This window comes from Urocitellus parryii, chromosome 1, assembly GCF_045843805.1.
Source record: "Urocitellus parryii isolate mUroPar1 chromosome 1, mUroPar1.hap1, whole genome shotgun sequence".
NCBI classification, from domain to species: domain Eukaryota; kingdom Metazoa; phylum Chordata; class Mammalia; order Rodentia; family Sciuridae; genus Urocitellus; species Urocitellus parryii.
The window spans coordinates 135,452,359-135,476,021 of NC_135531.1; the positions used below are offsets into that span (position 1 = coordinate 135,452,359).

The 23,663-nt window shown below is 51.8% G+C and overlaps 1 protein-coding gene across 7 annotated transcripts in view; it reads right to left on the minus strand.

Annotated features, from left to right (window-relative positions):
* Positions 1 to 1,208: 1,208 nt before the first annotated feature.
* The window catches only part of Tcf7 (transcription factor 7), a 29,895-nt gene continuing 7,440 nt past the window's right edge, over positions 1,209 to 23,663 (minus strand). The window contains exons 5-12 of one of the 7 annotated variants that reach the window (XM_077801705.1): positions 9,314 to 9,422; positions 8,485 to 8,575; positions 5,219 to 5,338; positions 4,740 to 4,902; positions 4,540 to 4,647; positions 4,006 to 4,054; positions 2,815 to 2,887; positions 1,209 to 1,577 (exon numbers count right to left, since the gene is read on the minus strand). In XM_077801705.1, coding sequence (XP_077657831.1) covers positions 1,283 to 1,577; positions 2,815 to 2,887; positions 4,006 to 4,054; positions 4,540 to 4,647; positions 4,740 to 4,902; positions 5,219 to 5,338; positions 8,485 to 8,575; positions 9,314 to 9,422 — 1,008 coding nt within the window. In that variant the 3' untranslated portion in view covers positions 1,209 to 1,282. Of the gene's footprint in view, positions 1,601 to 2,814; positions 2,888 to 4,005; positions 4,055 to 4,539; positions 4,648 to 4,739; positions 4,903 to 5,218; positions 5,339 to 6,572; positions 6,666 to 8,484; positions 8,576 to 9,313; positions 9,423 to 23,663 lie in introns of all 7 variants that reach the window. The other 6 variants (XM_026400189.2, XM_026400191.2, XM_077801718.1 and 3 more) reach the window with 6 other exon arrangements.

Consider the following 23,663-nt stretch of genomic DNA (forward strand, 5'->3'; position numbering starts at 1 on the left):
TTGATGATGCATTAACAATACAAAAATATTTTGAACACTACATTGGTCCTTTTTTCTCAAGACTTTTTGCAACACTACACAAGAATAGGTGATCTTTGGATTCTGAGAAACCAGTGGCTAAAGTATGTAACTAAAGGCTTTTTGTAAGGGTGTATATGAGTACACAGACAGCCCTTTTTCTTTGGATTCAGGCTATGTACAATGAGGAGAATGCAAAAGGAAAAAAAAAAAGTTAAATTAAAAGACTTGTTTCTCAAGGCTCAGGGTTGAAGCTTGGCTCAAAAATTGATTAAAGTAGGCTGTGGTGAAAACCTATGTCCACCACTAGAGGTTTCTGGGCTCCTTTAGTTTTAACAGTCCTCTTTCCTTCAGCCCCAAAGGGAAAAAAAACACGCTGGCCTGGTCTGAATGCTAGAAGGCAAGCTCTGGCTATTGGAGGAGGTTTTGGGTTTACTCTCTTTAAATTGCCCAAGAGCTGGCTCAAGTGACATGGATGAGTTGGAAATGGAACTCTGAAAAAGACTGAATGGAGAGGGATACATACTAGATTTGGGCCATGACTTCTTTGAACTATTTGCCTGCATCATCTGGTGCCTGAGCTTTGGTGTCAGGGTTTCTTAAGTTGCTCAGGAACCCACATTTGCCTGATAAGTTGTTAGGCCTAAACCTATTCTATTCCCTCCTCCTCTTCTAAGCTCCTGAGAATATACTAAGAGGCTTCCTCTGGTCCAGCTTATGAAGAGCAGCTGGTTTTCTGTAAACAGCTCCTCCATTCCCTTTGGAGAAGCATAGTCATCTTGAGCTTTGTGGTTGTGATCATGCTCAGATGTTGTTTGATAAAACAGGTTATTCTTGATCCATGGAAGTGTCTGGTGTGGGAAGGGTGTGGCAGAGGACAGATGAGGCATTTCTGTAGAGAATGTAGCTGAGCTTAGTCCTGCCCTTCTGTGACCTATAGCAGAAAAGCAAGGGAGACAAGGGTATCTGGCTAGTAAAGCACATGGTTTGGAGCAGGGTGGGGGACACCACAATGTAGGCTGCCACAGGCATCAGGATTCCCTTAATGAGACGACACACTGGCATTAATATGGTCCCACCACTTGAGAAGTTTGAATTGATGGCCTCACGTTCAGGCAGAAGTTTTTCAGCCTCTGAAATCTTCAGGGCATGGACCCTACATGGAGCATTGGGAGGCCTGCTGGCCAGTTTCCATATGACTAGGGCTTCTTCTGCTTTCTCTAAAGGGTTAGACCTCTGGAGGAGGCCAGGAGTCCTGTGCATGCTAGGCCGCCTGCCTCTGAGATTCCTGTTGCTGTACTTGTGTGTTCTGCAGGGTGCTGTGAGGGGCCTGTGGTGGTCCAGGGGCAGGGAGACTGAGAATAGTGGAGAGACATGGGGATGTTGGTGCCGACTCCACTGGGCTAGCAAGCAGTTCTGTGGGGAAGAGGGGCAGAAGGTATGAGGGTGAGTCTTGGGGAGCTGGGGACCTAGGGCAGCCTAGAGCACTGTCATCGGAAGGAACGGGGCTGGGGCAGCGGCCTTCTCCGGGTAAGTACCGAATGCATTTCTTTTTCCTCCTAGGAATAGTGAAGAGAGTTATCTGTAAACAGAGGGTGAATTCACAGTCATACACCAAAACCAAAAAATGCTGTCTTTGTACAGGTTGGCTGACCTCTTGTCCTTTCCCATGACTTGGGTGATGGATGTGCTTATGTCCTCAAACCTGAATCAGCCCTGCAACTCTTGGGTTTGGCCCAGACTAGGTCAGGTGCAGTTTTCAGAACAACCACAAGGTGGGGACCTTGGCCTGTGGGGGCCCCCCTCCCCCCAAGGAAGCCATCTCCTAGTGTGGATCTTTAAGCTTCTGTTTCATGTTTGTGGGGACTCAGATCTACATTAAGGCAAAGGACTGCAATGCCTGTAGTTCTTGGCTGAGCAATCCATGTCTTCAGAGCAGGGCTAAGGGGAGAAGTAGTGGACTGGGACTCTTGTATATTACAACCTAGAATTCTCAAAGCCACAGTTGGTCTTTTGAGTAGAACAGAATGAGGAGGACCTCATGTATGCACACATGCCTCCACCCTCAAATTCCTTTCTCCTTGCCCTTGAATAGTGACAATGATAGGCATACCAAAGGGCTGGACAAGTGTTCCATAGAGCCAGTGACCTTACTGTCTGAGTACCCTCAGCCTTGGCTCTGTCAGGTATGGCCTAAAAAAGGCATCTTTAACCACTTGGTGGATGAAACTTTTCATACCCATGATAAAAAAACAGAAGTTTAGTGCCACAGGGCTCTCTGGGTAAGACAGTCCAAGAGTAATGCTGCTTCTCTCTCCTAACCTCTCCAGCCCTCTGATCTCAGTAGGTATGAGAGAAGAAAATCATAGGCTGCCTGGCGACAAGGTTGTCTAGGTGGTTGTCTGATGTTATCATTTCGTTTTTCTCAGATTTAAGGGCTTGGGATCGAACAGGCATGGGTCCCACTTTGAAGAAGTGGAAAGCCATAATGATTTAGGGGCTTAGGCTTCCTGAGTGATAGGTGACAGATCTGTCTGCTAAGGACCTACTAGGCCTGACTGGCACCAGAGCAATCTCTTTAAGTCTGCTTTCCTTTCTGGAACATTCTGCATGTCCTCCTCCATTGCTTCCACCTAGACCCAAGTGCTGTCACAATCTGTGTTCAATGTTCCCCTATTTATCTCTTGGGTATGCCAGGGGGCTGAGGGACCAGAGGGGGCTGCAGGCCCAGCAGAACATGTGTAGTCAGGGAAGCAGCTTGAAGCAAAGGGAGAATGATGGTGGGGACAAACCCACCTGCAGGGACCACACCAATCCGTCTGCTGGTTGAGGCCAAAGCGAGCACGACATTTCTTAGGCGAGCCAGTGTCTGCTCACAGCCATGCCAGAGGGGCAGAGCAGGGCAGAGGGCGAGCAGGCAGGCAGCAGGGCAGAGCAGGGCCCAGAAAGAAGAGGTAATATCAGTGTTAGCCAGTTATAGACATCCCACAGCCCCCACAAGCAGAATGGACCTCTCCATGGCACAGCCCTAGGCCCCAGAGCAAGGTTTCAGGAAAGGAGGTAACCCAGCTGGGCAATAGAGTCAGAGGGAAGAATGGTGAGGTGGGGTAGGGGTCCTCAGGCTGGCTCCTCTCTTTTGCTTGTGGGAACCCTTCTAACCTGGAGACTGCAGAGAAGCCCAGGGAGGCTCTTGGGATCCAGCCTTTTCTGCACTGGGGCTGTCCATCTCTTTCCCGACTGCCTTCCTATTTTATCCAGTTTTTCTTCATTCTTGCCAATGCCCAGTCTTTCTGACCCAAATTCCCTTAAGGGCTAAGGCTACAACTTACACTCTGTGTAGCCTCAGAGAAAGAGCTACAGACTTTGTCTGCACAGTCCCAATCCTAGTTTCCAGCTTCCCACTGTAGGGGCAACACAGCTGAGAAAGTCACGCATGTGAAGCAGGAATTCACCCACAGGAAGGAGACCTGCAGAGTGTGGGTTTCCTGGGATCTCTACACAGAGCACTTTGCATTGCCATGAGAAACCAGGGTAAGAGATGGGGATATGATGGTGGAGAAATTGCCAGGCACTAGCTAGCAGACTGTGTGACCTGGGCTGGGCCTGGGCCTGGGCCTTGGTCAGCTTCTGCCCAGACAGCCTGCTCCTCCTCTCAGCAGAACTAGACAGCCAGCATACTCTGGCTTATTCCTGGAACCACACTGGTAGAGTTTAACCAAAGGTAGGGCTGACAAAAGTGGAGGATATATCACCTGCTAAATGAAGACCCCTCTCCCCTGGGTGTCAAGGGGAGCTGGTCTTCCCTTGGATTTAGTATAGCTGTTCCTTGCTTGGGAATTTGACTTGTGAAATGCAGGCCTTCATTTCCAGAGGGCCCAGGCCCTGAAGGTTCCTGGCTGAATGCTCTGCTAACCCCTCTGGGCCAGAGCAGAGCTGCTCTTAAAATGGGAGCATGGAGAGGAGACTACTGTTGAGGCAAGGCCTCACCTGTGGTAGATTCTTGATGCTTTTCCCTTGACCGCCTCTTCTTTTTCCCCTGCAGGGAAAAAAGGAAGGATACTTAGATTTGGGAGGTAGACACTGGGCTATCTGCAGCTACTGCCTAGCCTAATTACCCCTGGAATTCTGGACATTCACGCTCCTCCAACCTGGGGGTCCTATAGTTTCTTGATTGCAGTTCTTGCTAGGCTGCCATGGAGTACATTTAGGGGTTCTTCCCTCTCCCAATCTGGTCTACAATTTGAATGGCCCCTTCCCCTTCTTACCATGTGGCCCAAATACTGGCAACATCCCATGTGCGAATGGATTCTAGAGTGCAGAACAGGATGTGTGGGCTTGGCTTTAGGGTAGCTCCCCAGGCTTGCTTCTTCTGAGCCTTGGACTCTCCATGCCCCTACCTCCTCTATACCACATCTGTACTGGTCAGGACAGTAGCTGTTTTCCCACCTGAGATTGAGGCCTGAGACACAGTATTTTGAAGGTTCCCCTGCCCACCCTTGCTGGATGTGTTTGGCCACTCACATAGTTGTCCCGCGCTGACCAGCCTGGGTATAGTTGCATGTGCAGCTGCCTCTCTTTACGGGCCAATTCATAATACTTGGCCTGTTCTTCCCTTGACAGTGCATGCCACTGCAGGGGTGGGGGAGAATGGGGTGCATCACAGAGTCAGCAGGGTGAAAGGGATCAGAAGTCCCCCCAACCCACTTGCCCCATGGCCTCACCCTGCGACCTAGAATCTGGTTAATGGCGGCGCTCTCCTTGAGTGTGCACTCTGCAATGACCTTGGCTCTCATCTCCTTCATGTACAGCATGAACGCGTTGAGGGGCTTCTTAATGGTTGGCTTCTTAGCCTCCTTCTCTGCCTTGGATTCTGCTTGTGTCTTCCTAAGGGACAGATATACAGACTGCTCAGGACCAAATCCCTCCCCGCTAATCATTGAACACCTTCCTTGAGTGTGGGTGCGTAAGTGTATGATCCTCTAAGGCTTTGTAAATGGACTCTTTTTAGCTGACCCAAATGAATGAGCAGAGAGCTAAAACAGTGGTCAGTAGCCAGAGCCACAAGAAGGCTTAGAGGGGCCACCAGGCAGTTCTTGGGTCTGGTGGGAGGCATATGTGACCTGGCTGACAGTAGATCTGTTCACTTGCCCATCTTATACCTTCTTGTTCCCCTTCACCCACAGAGTGTGTTTTTACTTACAAGCTGCGGTCATAGGGCTGCAGCTCCTGCTTCCCTGAGGTGGGCACAATGGCCGGGTGGGGAATGGCTGCTGGGTGACCAGGGACACCAGAGCCCAGCATCAAGGATGGGTGGGTAAACCTGGAAACAGGAAGAGAATTAACACTGAGCCAGGAATTATGGGCAGACCTTCAGACATACATGGAGGCCCATGCACAGTAGACAAGGACACAGAGGAACAGATTCCCCATCCCCACTGACCTAGACACACATATACAGAGATACGTACAAATATCTGCTCCTCACACATTACACAGACACTGCATGGATATGCCATTCGGGTGGTTACTAAATAGTCCCAAGTAGCTTTCAAATGTATCATCTTCTCCCCACCTGCTGCCACCAAGTCAGGCTGAAGAGCTGGGGGCTGCCTGTGGGCCTCCTCACTCCCACTTGACCCCCTCCAGGGCCCTTTCCACACACAGCTAGCGTGACCATTTAAAAGAATGCTGAAATTTTCCCACTGCCCACAGAATAAAATCCAGATTTTTCCCCAAGTCCTGCACAGCCCTGCTTAAGCATCCATGCTGACATTTCTAGCTTTATTTCTACACCATTTCCCAGCACTCTCCACCCATAGCTAAGCCCTGTTACAGCTGTTCCCTTTATCCCTGTCAGGAAATGTTAACCCTTTCCACGAGGCGCTCTCTGACCCATCAAGCCTGCTTGCAGTCTCCTTGGGGGCTTCCTGATTACCCACTGGCCCACTTATAGCTGTGCTGTATCTATACCTCTCACCCTGAGCTGGGAGCTCCAGTGGAACTGGAAATGACTGCTGAATTCCTTGCTGTTACATTCTTGACACCAGGTCTGTCACTGAGGGAATAAGCTAAATGAAAGGACACTTGTGCACTCACCTCCCAGCTTACTTCCTTACTGTTCTGTGGAGATCACTGTGCCCCTTGCTGCTTGCACAGGTATAGGATCCCTGAGCAGGCAACCCCCTGAAGGACAGAGGCTGGGGACACTTAGGTAGAAGATGCTGCCTCAACTTGGGCAGAGCTCACGGGATGCTCCAGTAGGGATGCAGAACAGAGGTGAGTGCACACACATCTGCACACTGGCTGAGCTATGCATGCACTGCTATCCTAGCTTCTTTGTTGCTTTATTGCACATATAGCCTGGACTGGGGCCTCTTACACTCCTACCAGTTTTGCTGTCAGGCATTAGGGCAGCAGGGGGCTGCAGGATGACAGGCAGACAGATGGACAAACAACTAACACGGGGTAAGCACTGGCCTGAGCATGGCCTTGTGTGGGCACTTAAGCCTGGGCAACAGGAAGCAGGAGCCTGGCTGCAGGGGTAGGGGACTCACCTGGGGTAGGGGGTGCCAGGGGCTGCAGTGGGGGCAGGGAAGTGCTGTCTATATCCGCAGGAAGGGGACAGGGGGTAGAGAGGAGGGCTGGGCCTGTGGTTGGGAGAGACAGCTGTTAGCAGTCTGGCTGCCAACCAGACATGGGGAAAGCTTTTGTACCTTCTTGGTCTGACCCATAGTCTTTGAAACAGATTGGCTTCTGCTGGGATTACTTCTGGCATCTGCCACCAGGGGGCAACTTGTACTTCACCTTGCCCTTATTTCACTGGACCAGCTTGTGCTTAAGGGCTGGAACTGCTATTCTCCTGGGACCCAGCTTAGCAGGCTTCCTGAGGCCCCTTTAGCCTGTCTCCTAAATTTCCTTGATAATATAGGGCTGATACCTGTACAAGGGCCTCTCATCCTCTACTCATAATGTCTGGATTATTTTTCTGCTTCAATTTGCTTGCTTTCACTATTTGTTTATCCTTTGGGTCTTGTTTGGCTGTCACTCTTTTCTCCAAAAGCCCAGAGATTCCAAGCTAGATAAGGTACCCCTATGGGCTCCTACAGCCCCCATCCAAAGAAATGCTAACAGTGTACTGCAACTGCCTGGCTTCTTGCCTGGATCACTGGGCAAACTGAGTTTGGAGAAGTCAGGGACCTAAGGATCAGACAGCTGAAGCAGTGCTTCCCTGATACCCATAACCTTACCTGGCACACAGTAAGGCTCAGTTCAGAGTCTGGCAGCCAGGTGCTGCCTGGTAAGAGCTAAGAACATAGGGCTCTCCCTCCCTGTCCCTAAAGACTTTCATTAGAGCCTAACTGGGTAAATATCCCCTCTAGGCTCAAGTCTCTTGGCCTTGGAGCTACTAGCCTACAGTACTCTGGAGAGTTAACTGGGGATTGAACTCAGGGGCACTTAACCACTGAGCCACATCACCAACCCTTTTTCTGTATTTTATTTAGAGACAGGGTCTCACTGAGTTCCTTAAGGCTTTACAAAGTTGCTGAGGCTGGCTTTGAACTCGAAATCCTCCTGCCTCAGGCTCCTGAGCCACTGGGATTACAGGTGTGTGCCACTGTGCCTGGCCTAAGCACTGTCATCCCACCTTTGATCCTGAGGATAGTCCAGATTTGTATTTATAATGGCACTTTGTCCAAAGAGAATCTGGGAATGAAGGAGTGTGCTGAACATGGGTGCAGGGTAAGGGAAAGGGGGCATGCTGCATCTTTGGCCTTCCCTACCCTTCCTGGGAAGCCAACTTTTCCTTCTGCTGGTTGACTGCTCTCCTCCAGGTAACGTTATGGGTGACAAGTAAATGACTAAGTGGCCTGCGAAGACCCCATTTAAGCTGAGGATAGATCCTTTGGCCCACAGTCAGGCCTTCTGACTTGGGTCCAGGCTGGCTTTTTCTAGCCTAGCCTTAGTACACCCTCCAAGCAGGCTGGTCAGGGGCTTGAGCTCAATCAGGTACCACAGGGACAAGGGGAACCTGCTATTCAAGCAGCTCAGCCATGGAAGAGACCAGCCAACAGCAGGTGTTGAGGTTAGTGGGAAGTGTCCCCCTGCCCACCAGGCAGCTGAGAAGCAGCACCCTCTCTGGTGGCTATTCATGCTGTCACCTCCTTGCTCAGGCCTACCTTTTCTTCCTCACATACTCATATGGCTCCAGAGTTCTCCCATGATGGAGAGTTCAGGTTTCATAGGGCTGGAACCAACAGCCAGCTCTCTGGCCTCTCTAGAGGAAATATGTCAAGCTCTCTGGGGAATGCCCTGGGCCAGGGAACCAACCACAAGAACCCCTAGCTCAGAGCAGGTTGGGATACAATTGCTGGTCATCCTATGATGTTTGTAAAGAACATGGAAGGGCAGGCAACGTTCAACCACCACACAGTGCCCCCTTCCCCTTCCCACTGGGCCCATACTCACCAGCTCACAGTATGAGGGAGCTGTCCCATGCTGCTTGAGGTCAGAGAGTAGAAGCCAGAGAGGTCAGGGGTCTGCAGAGGCCTGTGAACTCCTGCCATGGAGAGGAGCCAAGTAACTGGGCTAGCTTGATCTGGGGGTGACTTCAGCAGTTCCTGCATCCTAGAGCAACCTCTCTTTGCTAGAGGTCCAGACAAACTGGTTTGTTTAGGACTATCCCAGCATGAAAACAGTGGCCTTCTGACAGGCAAGGGAATCAAGGGCAGAGGGGTTGGGTGACTTGCCAGAGGGCACTGGTTGACCAGTAGGCAGTCCTCAGGAGGTGGCGGCTAGGCCTCACCATTCCCTGGGCCACTGAAGCTCTGCAGTTGGAGCCTCTCTGCTGGGGGCTCTGCCTGGCTTTCTGACCAGGAGGTAGGCCCTAGTCGAGAGGAACCTTACCTGGGATGCTAGGCCTCCCCCCTACTAACCAGTCCCTCAGGTTTGAGTCAGCAGGTTTCCTACAGCTGACAATAGATTTCAGAATGACTTTGGCTGAGGGGAGGTGAATCAGCCATCACAACCACCACTTTCCATTTTCTCACTAGGACAGGAAGCTGCTCATAGTGATCAGAAGCTCACACTGCCACTGGGGCAGGCTTCTACCCCAACTTTAAGGCTTCATATTCTGTGACCTGGCACCATCTACCCAGTCCTCTGGTTCCCTCAGACTCCCCAAATTATCTTTCTGGCATTTTCTTTGGACCCTTGATTTGCACAGTCTCAGGTTCTCTCATAAAATAGAAGGCCTTAGGCTGTTCACATCAGACCCCTCCCTATTCCAGGCCCATACCTTGTTTCTGGTTGATGTCCGAAGGTGCAGGTGTGGGGTGTGGGCTGCTGAAATGTTCGTAGAGAGGAGACAGTTGGGGGACACTGTGGGTTGGCTGATTGGCCTTGTTCTGAAAAATTAGGAGGGCAGGTGAACCTGGGGAGTCCTGAAGGAGGAAGTCATGAGGGTAGGGACATGCATATAGGCAGAGCTGCAGTGAGCAGTGTGGGCAGCTCAACTGTCAAAGAAGTGGTGCTAGCCAAAACCACAGGCCTCAGGGAAGAGGGCATCCACCACTCAACCCACCCTGTGTCCAGCAGTGCAGTCTTCTGCCCTTTAGCCCCCACACTTTGCCCAGGTAATCAAAACCTCTTGGATTTTCTGGGCACTCAGTTCCCAGAGGCATCTCTCTCTGGGAAATCTTCCTAACCTACCTTTCCCAGAGAATATCCAGCTTGTTTGAGAACCAGTGGCTTGTTTATAAGGGCTACTCACAGCCACCAGCCCCAGGCAGCAAGGCTTAGAGCTTTTCCTCTTCCAGCCCCTAGACTGGGGGTCCTAAGTCTGACCCTTAGCCCCACCTCAGTGCTAACTGGATATGGTGACACCAGGCAGGACCTCCCCCCCTTGGTCCCCTAACTCAAGAGAGGTGGGGCCAACCTGCCCAGCCCCCAGTCTTCCGGTTTCCTCAGCACTCTTACTTTCCTCAGGACTCTCACTTTTCACACTAGGCGCACAGCTCTTTGTCCTGAAATGACTCAGTCAGCAGGCTGGGGGAAAGGGCTCTCTATATAACCCAGCCACAGGGAGTCACTGCCATGCCCAAGGCCCAGCTCTGCATGTCCTCAGTGCACACCTACGCAGACCAGAGCTCTGGAGACTCATCATCCAGTCAAGGCTCAGCTTCCCACTCAGAATGTTTCTGGGGATGCTGCTGGCTAAGAGTACAGATGAGTGATCTCAGACCCATGGCACAGAAGAAAGAGGGGACATCTTTTGGGGCAAGACAGTAATGAGAAGGTGGTTGTATTCTGGCCTCCTAGGATAAAATTCCCTGCCGGGTGAATTTAACCAGATTCTTTCAGATCTTCAGTTTCCTCTCCTGGTAAAGGCTGGAGCCTAGCACAGGTTCCTTGGTACTTGTCTATTGGGGGTCCAGGGTAAGGATGTAGGGAAAGCTGGGTATGAGACCGAGTATAACCAGGAAGTGAAGCTCCCAGCTGGGCACAGGCTCCCACCGCTCTCAGCAACACCCCCGGCCTGCCATCTGCCCCTGCATTCCTGCCTCCAGGCTATAAGCTGCACCAGTTCTTTTGCCCCAGGCAGACAGGAGCTGATGTCCTGATAGATGGCTAGCAACAGGTAAAGAGGTAGGCTGGGGCAGGTGTGGGATGTGTGGACACATGTGATATCCATCAGACACTGAGTACCTACCACATGCCAGGCACTGTGCCAAGCACCTCACAAGTCCAATTTCATCCCTACCAAAGTGCACACAGGCTGCCACTTCTATCTAAATCCTCCCCTAACTACCAATTCATGTCTCACTCCCTTTTATAGAAACCCCAGCAGGCCTAGCCTCTAGTTCTCAGCTCTCACTCTTCCTTCAACCCGTTCCTCTACCAGAAACTACTATCAAGGTCCCCAATGACTTCCACAATTCTGAACTCTCAGGTCAATTCTGTCTTCATTTACCTGATTTCTTAGCAGCATCAGACACAATTAGTTTCTCCTTCCTTTTTGAAGCAGAGTTTCTTCGCTTAGCTTTCAGAATGCTACACATTTGCCTAATTTCCCTCCAACTCCACAGGCCCACTTTTTCTGACTCCCCAATACCTTTCTCTTCCAGGCTCTTGCTTTAAACATCTTCATCCAATGACTCCACATTTATATCTCCAGACCCACTTCTCATGTTACTCCACATTCCAAATGCCTATTCAACTCTGCTTGGAGGTCTAAAATGCCCCCCAAACTCAACATATCCAAATCAGAACTTTTGACTTTCTACTCCATATGCTCCTCTCTTCCTCAGTTGATAACTCCAACCTGAAGAGTTGCTCAGACCAGAAACCTTGGAGTCGTCCTTGATTCTTCTCTTTCTCATACCCCGTGACCAACTTTCTACCTCAAAATCTAGAATCTGCCAGGTGCAGTGGCATGCACCTGTAATCCCAGCTACTCATAAGGCTGAAGTAGGAGGATCACAAATTTGAGGTCAGCCTTGACAACTTAGCAAGATTCTGTCACAAAAGAAAAAAAGCTGAGAGAGTACTCTAGGATTCAGTTTCTGCAAAAAAAATAAAAATAAAATAAATCTAGAATCCACCTACTTTTACCTTCTTTCCTGTCCCCTACCTAGTCTAAGCTGTTGTCACTTCTCACCTGGACAATTGCAGCAGTCTCCTCCCTGTGCCCTCTGCCAATCTTTCCTCCAATAGCCAAATAAGTCAGGTCATGTCACTCATCTGCCTAAATCCTCCAGTGGCCTCCCTAACTGTTTTCTTCACCTGGGGCTTGCAAAGCTCTGTGTGAGGCTCCCTCTGGCATCTTCCACTCTTATTCTTGCTTACAATACCCAGGATTACCCATAGGTGTTTCAGCCTCCAGCATCCTTCTCCATCCTCTGATATGAAGTCAGTTGGGAAGCAGAAGCTAAGCATCTATTCAAGTAAGAAGCTTCCTAGAAATCCCTGAGGTCTTTTTGTCCTAACAGGTTCCCAGAACAGCACTAACCAGATGGTAGGCTTTGGCAGCTGAGGGCAGGGAAACTGGGCACAAAGGAACATTAGACCCTGGCAGAAAGCATTCCACCATTCACTATCTAAAGGTACAAACGCCTGGAGCCTCAGCTCCCCAGGTGGGATGACACCTCTACAGTTGCCTCCAGAATCAGGAGGTTTTCAAGTCTACACTCCTGCTTCAGAGAAGGCGCTACCATCCAAACTTGGCTCTGGCTCCTTAACCCTTAGGACTGAGGAGGCCTGGGTAGCTTAGAGGGAAAGCTGGGTATGGACAGCTCTGACCCTGAAAAACCTTAGGAGCAGGGCCGGGAATCCAAGGTGCCAGCTTTAGGAAGACAGTCTTATGCACTCTGCCCAGAGCCGCTGCAAGGCAGCAAGAGGGTGGCTTGCCCCAGGTCACAGCACAGCTCAGACTGGGCCTGTGGAACCTCAGAGAAAACAGCTCAAACTATAGCTGCTGGCCTGCTATGTATGCACGTGACAAGGCAGTGGAATGATGAGAGTTCTGGGGGAAATGGGTTTGTCCTATCTACCAACCTTCCCTGGGAACAGGGGAAAAGCCTCATTAAGCAGGAGCCTCCAGCCAAGCCACAGAAGTGCTGGGTGGGCAGGGTGGGGCAGAGAGCTTACTGGCGGTTGGAGGGCCTGGGGTGGGCAGTCCTTTCCATGCTCATGCAGGCTGCCTCCAAGCCTCACTCCCCAGCCCTCTCCGTATCTAGTGGTAGTAGCCAGAGGTGAACCGTCTAGCACAGGGCCCCTTGTTCCCCCTGCCCGTTCCAGGGCTCCAGCACAAGACTGTCCCAGGGTCAGGCTTCCAGAAAACAGGGTGGGTTCACTTATGGTAACCATGCCCAGCCCCCAAGGGAGGGAGGCAGGCCTGGATGGACTATCCCCACCAGGCCCTGAGTGCCTCAAGAGCACAACCTCACCTCTCTTACTCTGAGAGCAGAGTACATAGTAAGGGCTTAGAGCATGATGGGATGCATTAATACATAAGTAATGTCTGTACTCTTCTCTCAAGATACCCCAGGTCCCTGTTCTTTGCCTTTGCCTGAGCCCTCATGGCCCCTCCCACCAGCCTGTGGCACTTCAGGACAGATCCAGGACTCAGACCCTAAGGCTGAGAGTCACCCATCAGTCCCCACCAATACTGTCCAGCTTCCTGCTGGATGCTTGGATCCGGCTCACTCCCAGAAGAGGTGGTCCTTCCTGATGCTACATTGTTCTTACTGCTCAAAGACCTTTCTCCACATCTACTCAAGTCTACCATCCCAAAGGTGCTCCTCCCTTTTAGGGACACTTTCCATAGCAGATGGCTAGAAATTTCTCATCTGGTGCTCTAGTGTGTCGTCCTCTTTTTTTGCAGGTTGGAGTCAGGAAAGGGCCAGGCAGAGGGAGGTGGAAATGGGGGACTCCTGAGGTAGGTGTCTGCTATGGAGTCGATCTTGGGTCTGGCTGGGCTGCCCCTGCCTCCTCCCAACCCCCCCTCCCACTTCCTGCAGGCTCAGGTGAAAAATAAACACAGTCGGCATTTTCCCTGCAGACCGCAGCGGTCTGCTGTGCTCACAAGCTGTGTGCACGCTGAGAGCCCCTGCCACCACCAGCAGAGAAACTCCCTCGCCTCTGACGGTTGACTCTGAAAACCCCCAAACACTTGAGCCCCACAACACTTTCCCAGCGAAGAAAGTTGCTGTTTCCTCTGGGCTCGAGCCTAAGAGGTTAGAGGAGCATGATCTGCCTAATCAGGCCCTCCCAAGAAGGCCTCCCTATGGCAGGGACTGCAGGAGAAGAACCTCTCACATACCAGGATCCATCAGCATGCATGATTGTTCAGGTGTACAACTGAGCTCCTACTCTGTACCAAGCAAAAGACTGAAGCCCGGAAGAGCATTTACTAGTGGCAGCTGAGCTGAATGACAGGCCCAGTCCTGAGCACCTTAGTTTAACTAGGATATTCCTAAAACAAATCTATGACATGGATAGATACTATCCTCATTTGATTGATAAAGAAACAACTTCAAGGTCACACACAGTGGCAGAGCTAGGATGTCACCTACTGTACTGCTGGGGCCTTGTTGTTGTGGACAGAATAAGCTGGGGGGATGCAGTGGGGGGGGCACTGTACTAGTCCTAGAGCCAGTGCTCTAGTACCGAGCCAGTGCTTTCCTGACCCTAAAAATGCTCTAGAGGTCAGGGACCCTTGATATGAGTTCTGGCCATACCTGCCTGCCAGGGCCACTGGCACTGGGAGCCCATCTGATGGTGATATTTGGATATGGCCCTAAGGTCCTAGCCATCACACCCCAGTTATGCCGGCCTGCTGTGGCATAGTAGGGGTGCCTCCAGCTTGCCAGATACCTCTGCTGTCCAGGCTCTGTACTCAGCAGACATTCACTGAAGATTTGTGGGATGAAGGCCTTTAGAATTCTCAGTGCCCCCCAGACCTTCTGCATGCCCCTGTGTACTCATCTGCCACTGTGACTTCAAATATTTCAAGCTCCTCAGTCAAAAGGCTGTTCTTGATGCATGCCATGGAGCTGGGGAGAGACCCTTGGGGAAAAAGTCTGTGGAAGGAATGGCAGAGCCACACCTCAGGCCTTGTGCTCCTTCCAGGGGCAGACACTGACTAGACAGAAGGGTGGGTATTGCTATGGTTATTGTTCTGCTTGGCAAGTGCACAGAGGTGAAGCTGAGTAATATAAATGCCAAATGTGACAAGCCACGTGAGGCTGGCATTTTATATTCCCATTTCAACACGTGGGAAGTGAAGCTTGGGGAGGTGAGAAAATTGCCTGTGTCATACAGTACTCCATCACCCTGTTCTGAGTTCTTAGGTCTGCAAGGATGCCAGAGAGCCACACCCTCTCCTTTGCCCTCCTCTTACTCCATGCTTTAGCCATGGAGGACTACTGGCTCCAGAGACCATGCTGTGCCCTCTGCCCAGGGCACTCTTTCCCAACTCATCTCGGCCATTCCTATCCATCTTGCAAGGCTCATATAAATGAGATTTCTTTCTGGAAGCCTTTCCTGTCCTCCTGTCTAAGGAGAGTCCTCTGCTATACCTCCACTGCAACACCGACCACACCTTGTTGTAGTTGCTTGTGTCCTTGTCTGCCTCCTGCCCCTCCTTAGGTCTGGGATTATACTCTGCATTGTTTTTATTGAAAGAATTAAAGCGAACCCTCAAGGCTGGGTCTAGCAGTGTGGAGGCATGGGGGTGGGATGGTGCTTCGGGAAACATGGCAGCATTAGGTACAGCAATCTAGGCTGGGACTGGGCATAGTGTCACAACAGCACAAAGGTTTGGAGGCTGGGAGAAGCTGGGATCACTGTTTAGGGTCAGGGGACATCCCATCTAGCAGCCAAGACTCCTTGGTCTCCTCCCCATCCCCACTGGCTCTGGGAGTTAGAATGACCAAAGGCTAGTTCATACAGTGCCTATGTACAAATTAGAAAACACCCTTTTCTTGTGGAGAGAAACCAGTCCAGTTCCTCTGGGGTATCCCAAGAGTCACTCTTTCAAAAGGCCTCCTTCAATTCTCACTTCTCTTGCCTGTATTGCCGGGAACTAGGCTCCAGGGACTGACCCTGATCAGTTCCAGGTGCTCGTTTCCTGGCTCCAGGCAGCCCTGCAGCCCTCTCAGGCCTGTGTCTGGAGCCACCATCCAGAACCAGTGGTGCTTAAATGCTCCAGTCTGGGTAGTTGCTGGGTAGGATGCTCTCTGAGGCCTGGGTCATGAGAACGAACTTCCCAGAAGGTGGCAGGTCCCCTAAACCTTCAAAAGATTCTTGATTTGTGGGCTCCTGCAGACCCCACCTCTGCTGATATTCCCAGCGGGGCCTGGAGGACCAGGCTGCTAGAGCCCTCACTCATGCTCTTTTATCCTCAGCCCCCGCTCCTGGCCCTACTGCCCAGGACATGGTGCTCCAGAGGACGGCCCGAAAGCTTCTCGCCCACAGCACGCTGGACGCCCTGTGCCAGACGCCCACCACAGAGCAAAGAGCCACGGCCATGAGGCCAGCTGACCTGGAAGGGCTAGGGGATGGCTAGGCCACACCCTCCTGGACCAGGAGGCTTCAGTCCCACCTGTTGAAACAAGGCTGTTGCCATGGTAACAGAACCCTGCCAGGTGTGTGTGGCCAGTCCACCAGCAGCCTGGCCTTCACATCAGATAACAGGGCCTGCCACAGCAGAGGTGAGGACTAGAGTCCCTACACGCAGGGTTGGCAAAAACCACAGGCCAGCTCTAGAGGCACCCTCAAAGCTAGCTGAATCCTGCTGAGCTGCCTGGCCTGGCCCATGGCCTCTCGTGGTTTCTATGCATTCGTTTACTTGCATTTTCCTTCCTCCTCTTTGAGGTGAACGCCCCTCAGGACAGGATGTTTTCAGAGGAAAATATAAGCTTCCGGGAGCTGCTGCAGCTGAGCTGCTAGTTGATGCTAGCAACATATTGTTGGGGACTCTAAAGCAGCCAGGCAATGGGCATCCCCCTAGCCCAAGTGGTTACTCACCGAGCTCCTCCTCGGTACCCTGCCATCCAGGAGCCTGCCATGGACCAAGGCAAGCCAGAGCACTGCCTCAGCCCAGCCTCGCCTGAAGGAAAGGAAGGGGCAGCAGGGAAAGGAACCAGGGCTCTGGAGGGAGGCACTGAAGCAGTTCAGAAGCTTTGTATCCCTGGGGGCAAAGCTGAAGGTTTTGCAGAAAGTTTGGCTTTGCAGAAAAGCAGGAAGAGAACAGAAAAGGCAAAGGATTAGAGATGGTGATGCCACCAGTAGGGGCCTACTGAGTGCCTAGCAGTCTACAGCTCTCTACCCCACCCTGGAATCCCACCAGTCTTCCCAACTTTGCACTTTGCTGTGCAAATTTTGCAGATGAAGAGAATGAAGCAAAGAGAGGTTAAATTACCCTCTTACAGAGGGCCTGTGGCCTTCCCACTCTATATGCGGATGGACGATGGATGGGAAGCTGCTAGAAGCTGGGGAGGCTCTCACCAGGGCTTATTTATGCCTGTGATTGAGAGTCAGGAAAGTCCAAACAAGACCCAGAAAGGCACGGGCTTAGGAGGACAGTCAGCAATGGCTCAAGGGTGGGAGAGAAGAAACTTGGAAATCTGCCCAGGATCAACTCTGCTTTCTTGCCCCAATTCCATCTTGCCATCCAGGAGCCCACATCCTTCCTCCAGCACTTAAAAGGTGCAAGTCTCTCCACACTGACAGCTTTGGTCTCCAGTCCATCATCTCATGGGGTTGTGGTGAGGGGAGGTGATTTAATATTTGTGTGGGCTAATATTTTTTATGTGTGCTTAGTTAAAAGCAAACTAAAAGCAAAGGAAAAAAATAAGAAAATGCAAGCAAAAACAAAACAGGAGTCTACATGTCGCATGTACCATTCAGCTGCCTCTTACCCAAAGAGGACAGTTCTACCCTGAGGCCACATCTGGAAGTTCCCTGGGTCTAACCCTTGCAGCTACTGCCAGTTAAGGCCCTTGGGGCTCTGAATGGACTCAGTCTAGCAGTTTATCCACAGGGGAGAAAGGCAAGGTGTGGAAAGAAGCAGCTGGAGGTTTCTGGATTCAGAATGCTGCCACCCCAGCCCCTCTCACTCAAGGGGCTCACACCCAAGCAGAGGGAGGGGGGCTGGACTACTCCAACTACCCTAGGGGCCATCTGAGACACCACCACTAATGAGGCTGAGTTAGGGATTTCACACAAACCACACCAAACAACTCTTCCAGATGCACACCTGGTGTAACAGTGTGTAGATATAGGGGAGTGGGTGAAATACCAAACTCCTGGGGTGAGGAGTGGGAAGGAGTGGGATCGGGGAGCCAAGAAGACCCAGCTATATGTAATTCAATTACATGATTCCTATGGCACATAATAGGAGGAACCAGGAGCATGCCTGGGTTCAAATCCTTCCTCCAGCACTTAAAAGATGCAAGTCTCTCCACACTGGCAGCTCTGGTCTCCAGTCCATCACCTCATGGGGTTGTGGTGAAGGGAGATGAGTTAATATTTGTGTGGGCTAATATTTTTTATGTATGCTTAGTTAAAAACAAACTAAAAGTAAATGAAAAAAAAATAAGAAAAAACAAGCATGTCCCTAGACAAAGACTTTTTAGGAAAGCCAGATTTGTGCCAGGTCCGGGCTGCTGGTCCTTGGTTTCCTTTGGACGGCAGCCTGATTACCATGGACCAGATTGCTGAGCTCCTGACAGGCCTGTGATGCCAGAACTAGGGGGTGGGAGGCAGCACTAAGAAGAATCTGCCCTCAAAACACCCCAGTGAGGCTGAGAGCAGCTCTGGCTCCCAAGCAGCTTTTCCCCTGGGTGTCACAACCATGCCCTGGGACTCCCTCTGTTTCCTCAGTCCAGCCATTTGCAGTGACTCAGGGCCTATGAAACCCATTAGCCCAAACTGGGCTGCACACAAGGAGGCAAGAGGTTGGGCCCAGAGAGGGCTGAGTCAGGACTAAAACTGGAGAAAAGAAAGAACCCATGACAGGCAGTTCCTAACCATGCTTCTGTCATGTACCAACCTGAATCAATCTTAAAGGCCATTTTTAATCATTGCATTTTTTCCTAGAAGCCCCAGGATCCTGCCTCCCAACTGAAAAAGGCAGCTCTCCCAGTTCTGTAAGGACTCCCAGAAAGAAAGGGAGCCTTGACCAGATTCAGAGCTAGGAGGTCACCTAAGGAGGGAAATGAAAAGCCAATGGCACATAATAGGAGGGACCAGCTCACAAACCCAACAGTATATGGGGTTAACTAACACCTCATTGGCCTGCAATGCTCTCACCAACACACAAGCTAGAGCAGAGGGAGCAGAGCAGCAAGGAGCATGGGCTCCTTGGGCAAAAGAGACCAAGTCCAAATCCTGACTTCAAGGTTCTAGCATGTTCTTAACCTCTCTGGAGCCTCAGTTTCCCCATCTGAAGAATAGGGCTAATAACAGTAGTTACTTTTTCAGCTTCTGGCACAGGCCTGGCACTGGGAAAGTTCTAGACACAAGTTATTGTGACTGTGGTTCTTTCAACTGCTGTTTACTGAGCACCTACTATAACTAGGCCTGTACTAGGCTCTGAGAATCTAGTGGTGAAAGGAACAGATGTAGCCTGGGCCCTATGGATGCTCTCCAGCCCTTTCTGATCCAGATTACCATCCCAGAAAGCCCTCACTTCAACATGGCCGACTCTACTTTCCCCACTCCATCTGTTCACATATCTCCACCCACAGGGTTGTCCACCACAGCTGGGCGGTCCCCAAGGCCGCACACTGCTTCAAAGCCTGCCAGTAAGCTCTGGGGTGGCTGCCACAGCCAAGCACACACCAACTGGCCAGCTCCCTTGGACCCCGGCTGTATCCAGCAGAGATCTAGCTGCAGCCACAGCCCTCTCCACAGGGTGCCTCTTAGCATCTGAGGGCCCACCCACCTTCTGCCTGCCTGGCCACTGAGCCAGCCACAGAGCCATCTGATTTGAATGAAACTTCAAACTTAATGACTTTCATGCTGGTTATTTAAAACGCAATGTAATTTTCTTAAACACCCTATTATTTCCTTTGATAGCTACAAAGCTTCCCCCAATCCCATAAGCATGTTTATTTTTAGGGAAAAGAGTGGTTTGCAGTTGGTCACAGAGACATAGGGAGAGAGAACCCACAGAAAGCAGGGCAAAGAGTCAGCCTTGGCAGCCTGGAGGCCCTCCTGCTTGCAGACTCTCCACCAGACACCAGGGGACCAGGCAGGGCCTGCCCTTCTCTCACCAACATATCAGCCAGTGGCCCTCCCGTCCCCCACCTGACAGTAGCCAGGTAAGTATAAGGTCCCCCTTCCCATGCTTCCCTCAATGCTGCTGGGCCTCGACGTCCTCATCTGTAGGGTGCCTCAACTAGCATTCCAAGGAATCTCCTTCCCATGGGCATTCCAGGCATGGACATGTCTGGGGAAGGGTCCTGAAGCTACCACCACACCCTCAGCAGCTTTCTCTTGGCTCCTCCAGACATTTTGCTCTGGGTGAGGCCTCAAGGGCTGGAGCCTTGACCAGCTGGGTGAGATCTGTGCCCTGATAAAGCAGCCTGAGGCAGTGGCTGCCCACACTGGGTGTGTAGGTGTGGCCCTGCCAGTTGGGGCTCCCCAGCAAGGGAGCTGGCATGGTGGTGGGTGTGCGTGCATAGGTCAGCTGAGCTCCACCAATGCAGGTCGTCCTCTGGGAGTGGCTATTTTTAGGTTCCAAGCTTTCATGTGGCCAAATGATGTGGAGTTTACAAAGCATCGGTAATGCGTTTCAGATGGCGGCCCAGCAGGCCAGGAGGCTGGGCCCATGGCCACCAGAGCCAGGTCAGAGTTACTCAGCGTCCCCACTATGGACTCCCATCACCTGTCCCTCCCTCTGCATGGCCTCTGTGACATGATTGCGAGGCTAGCCTTGGTGTAGTTCCTGCAATGCCCAGCTAATCCTAACTGAGGTGCAGGTGACCAGCAGGCCTCTCCAGTCCACCTTATGAACCTCAGAAATCCCCGTAGCCAGGAATGCCCACCCACTATAAGGTAAGAAACTGAGACCTAGAGAGGTGAAACCATTTGCTAGAGGTCACACAGAGGGGAGGAGGTGGCTTTCTTCCCCAGCAAAGTCCCCTGCTCCCATGGGAAAACTGGATTTTTGGGGGAGGGGTGATTTGCCACCATTGGCACCAGGCCAGCTCAGACATGGTGGCGTAGGGGAAGCCATACCAAGTTAATCCCCAAGCCCACACCCCTGTTTCCCAGGGCCATGTCCTGCCCACCCATGCCTGGAGCCTCCGCTGTACACATGTCATCTGGAAGCAGACAGTGTGGGGCCCAGACAGCTCCCTTGCCCTTGGAGAGGGCTGTTTTAAAGGGGGGAAGAGGAAGGGGGGGCAGGAGGAAGCTTATTTGGCAGTGTGTCTGCTTCCTCTGATCTCCAGGGAGTTCTGGCTGTGAAGCACAGGCTGGGTCACCAGGCTTGCTCTGGGCTCCGAAACAAAGTCTGTGGGTGCAGCTCAACAGACAATCTCCATGGGTGGGACAGCCTCCCTGCAGGGAAGCACCAAGCTCACACCCCTCCTTGCTGTGCCCCACGCCAGGGTTAGTCCCCCATTCAGCAAGACAGATACCCTCCACCCACTGGGGGACTGAGCCACGAGAAGAACCATGTTCTAGCTGGACCAGGGGCAGGGGAGCAGGTGCAAAACCTCTGACAGGACAAACCATCCAGGCAGAAGGCTGCTTGCAGGATGGGGCTGATGCGGGCCACACCTTTTTAAGAGAGGGAGGTGGTTTCCCAGGTCCAAACCTCAAGCATGACAGGTCTTTGAGATGAAGCCACTAAGTGTCTGAAGAGGCAGCTGACAATGTGCTGGGTTCTCGAGATCCTCTCCAGTCCCTGATGATCTCGGAGCCCTGCTGGAGGAAATGGGGGGCAGAGGTGCTCTCTGCACCCTGAGGGGCCTAAGCAAGCAAGCCACTGACCTTTGGGGTGTGGCTCCCCAAGTAAACAGGGGACCAAGCCCCTGGACTCAAATGAACTAACAGTAAAATGGCAACTGCACTATGAGGGGGTACTCTTGCCTTGATTAGCCAGTACTTTGAGTCTCTCCAGTCCAAAGCCACCCCTCCCTTAGCTCTGCTCTCATTCCCCCAATCAAATACCCCTGCCCCTCCCAGCACCCAGCCCTAGCGGCCTCCCTGGCCCTCCATGTCCAACTCAGCCCATCTGCAGTGGACACTGCTCTGCCCTGTAGGATGCCAACACACTGCATGTGCCCTCCAGTCTCTCCCAGGTTTTGGAACCAGCCTGCTAGGCATCGGCTCACATGCTGTGGCCTTAGTGACAACCTTTCTAGCCTCACCTCACGCCCCTCTTAGACCCTGAGCTTGGGACTGCCCTTCAGGGATCAGGAACACACTTATCTCTGCCTCTCTCCTGCTTTGCTCAGCTTCCACCCAGAGTGTTCTCCCACTATCGGCTGTACAAACTCCTCTCAGGAAGCTTCCTAAGCTGCTCCCATGGCTCCTCTTGCACCTCTGTGTCCTATATCCAGCTCAAGCAGTACTTCAGGGCTGACATGGGTCCTCCAATGAGGGTCCTCTTGCCTTGCCAGGACTGAGCTCTGGGAGGGCAGGCATAGCCTCCCCTTGTGCAGAACCAGATCAGGTACACAGAAGGGGCTCAATAAATACAGTTTGGACTCAAGATTCCAGCAGGCTCTGGGCTGAGCCCAGCTAAATGCCTGAGGACCAGGAAGGCTGAGGGTGACCCCTGGGGGAGCTGGCTTCTCGGCAGGGAAGGGAAAGCATCGAGGGCTCTGGTCCAGCCTGAGCTTCAGCAGCACTGGAGCTTCTGAGTTCTTTATGCAGTGTTAGTCTTTCAGCAGTAGCCTATACGTGGGCACCACTTACACTGTGCCATGCCAGTCACCCAAGAAGGGTGGAACCCTCATTAGCCTCATTTTCAGATGAGGAAACTAAGGCCCAGAGGGGCAAAGTAACTCGCCCAGGGCCACGCAGCCAGAGTAGCAGATGCAGTAGTAGACTAAATGCTTTCCCTCCCTCCACTCCTCTAAAGGGCCTTGACAAGCAGCCTTCCCTAATCTGACATCACTGTCTCCACCTGCAGAAAAGAGGTTGTTCTTCGAGGATTTGTGTACTGTACCGTTGGGTGGGGGGTGCTCCTGTGACCTAATAAAACACCTGTTTCCTCCAACAGAGCCTTGTTTGTACACAGTGGCAGGAAGCACCAGTCACAAGGTGTGAGGGGGTGTGACTTTATGGCTTTGGGACCGCAGCAGCTGGAGGGGGGCTCAGAGATGCTGTGGCTCTCCTTGACCCTCAGGAGGCTCTGGGCCCATCCCTGACCCAACCTGACTTCAGTGGTTATGTGATTTTTTTTTCTTTTTTTCTTTTTTTTTTTTTTTTGGCAGCAGGGATTGAAACCAGGGTACTTAATCACTGAGCAACATCCCAGCCCTTTTTTCTATTTTATTTAGAGACAGGGTCTCACTGAGTTACTTAGGGTCTCACTAATTTTCTTAGGTTGGCTTTAAACTCACAATCCTCCTCCCTCAGCCTCTCGAGCCACTGGGAATACAGGCATGTGCCACCGTGCCTGGCTAATTATGTGATTTTCAATAAGCACCCCTGAATCTCTGCTTATAGCTCAACTCAATCTCCCTTTTTGCAGAGGAAGGGGATGGACTGTGTTCTCAAGAGTCCCAGAGGGGCCATGTTCAATCCTTCTTTTTTTTTTTTTTTGGTATGGAGGATTAAACCCAGGATTAAACCTCTACCATTGAGCTACATCCCCAGCCCTTTTTATTTTTTTGAGACAGGGGGTCTTGCTAAGTTGCTTAGGGCCTCACTAAGTTGCTGATACTGGACTCAAACTCCCAGGTCGCTGGGATTACAGGCATGCACCACCACGCTGGGCTTCTACCCTCCCTCTTTTAATTCCCCTCACACCCAAGTCTCTGCAGCTGGGGAAGTAGGCAGAACTGGTGTAAAGATCCTCATTTGCTGGCTCAAACCAGCTCACTGGAACCCAGGAAGAGCTGGGAACTGGGTCCTAGCAACCGATCCAGAGCTCTTTGTCAGCCTCGGGGCCTTGGGAATGC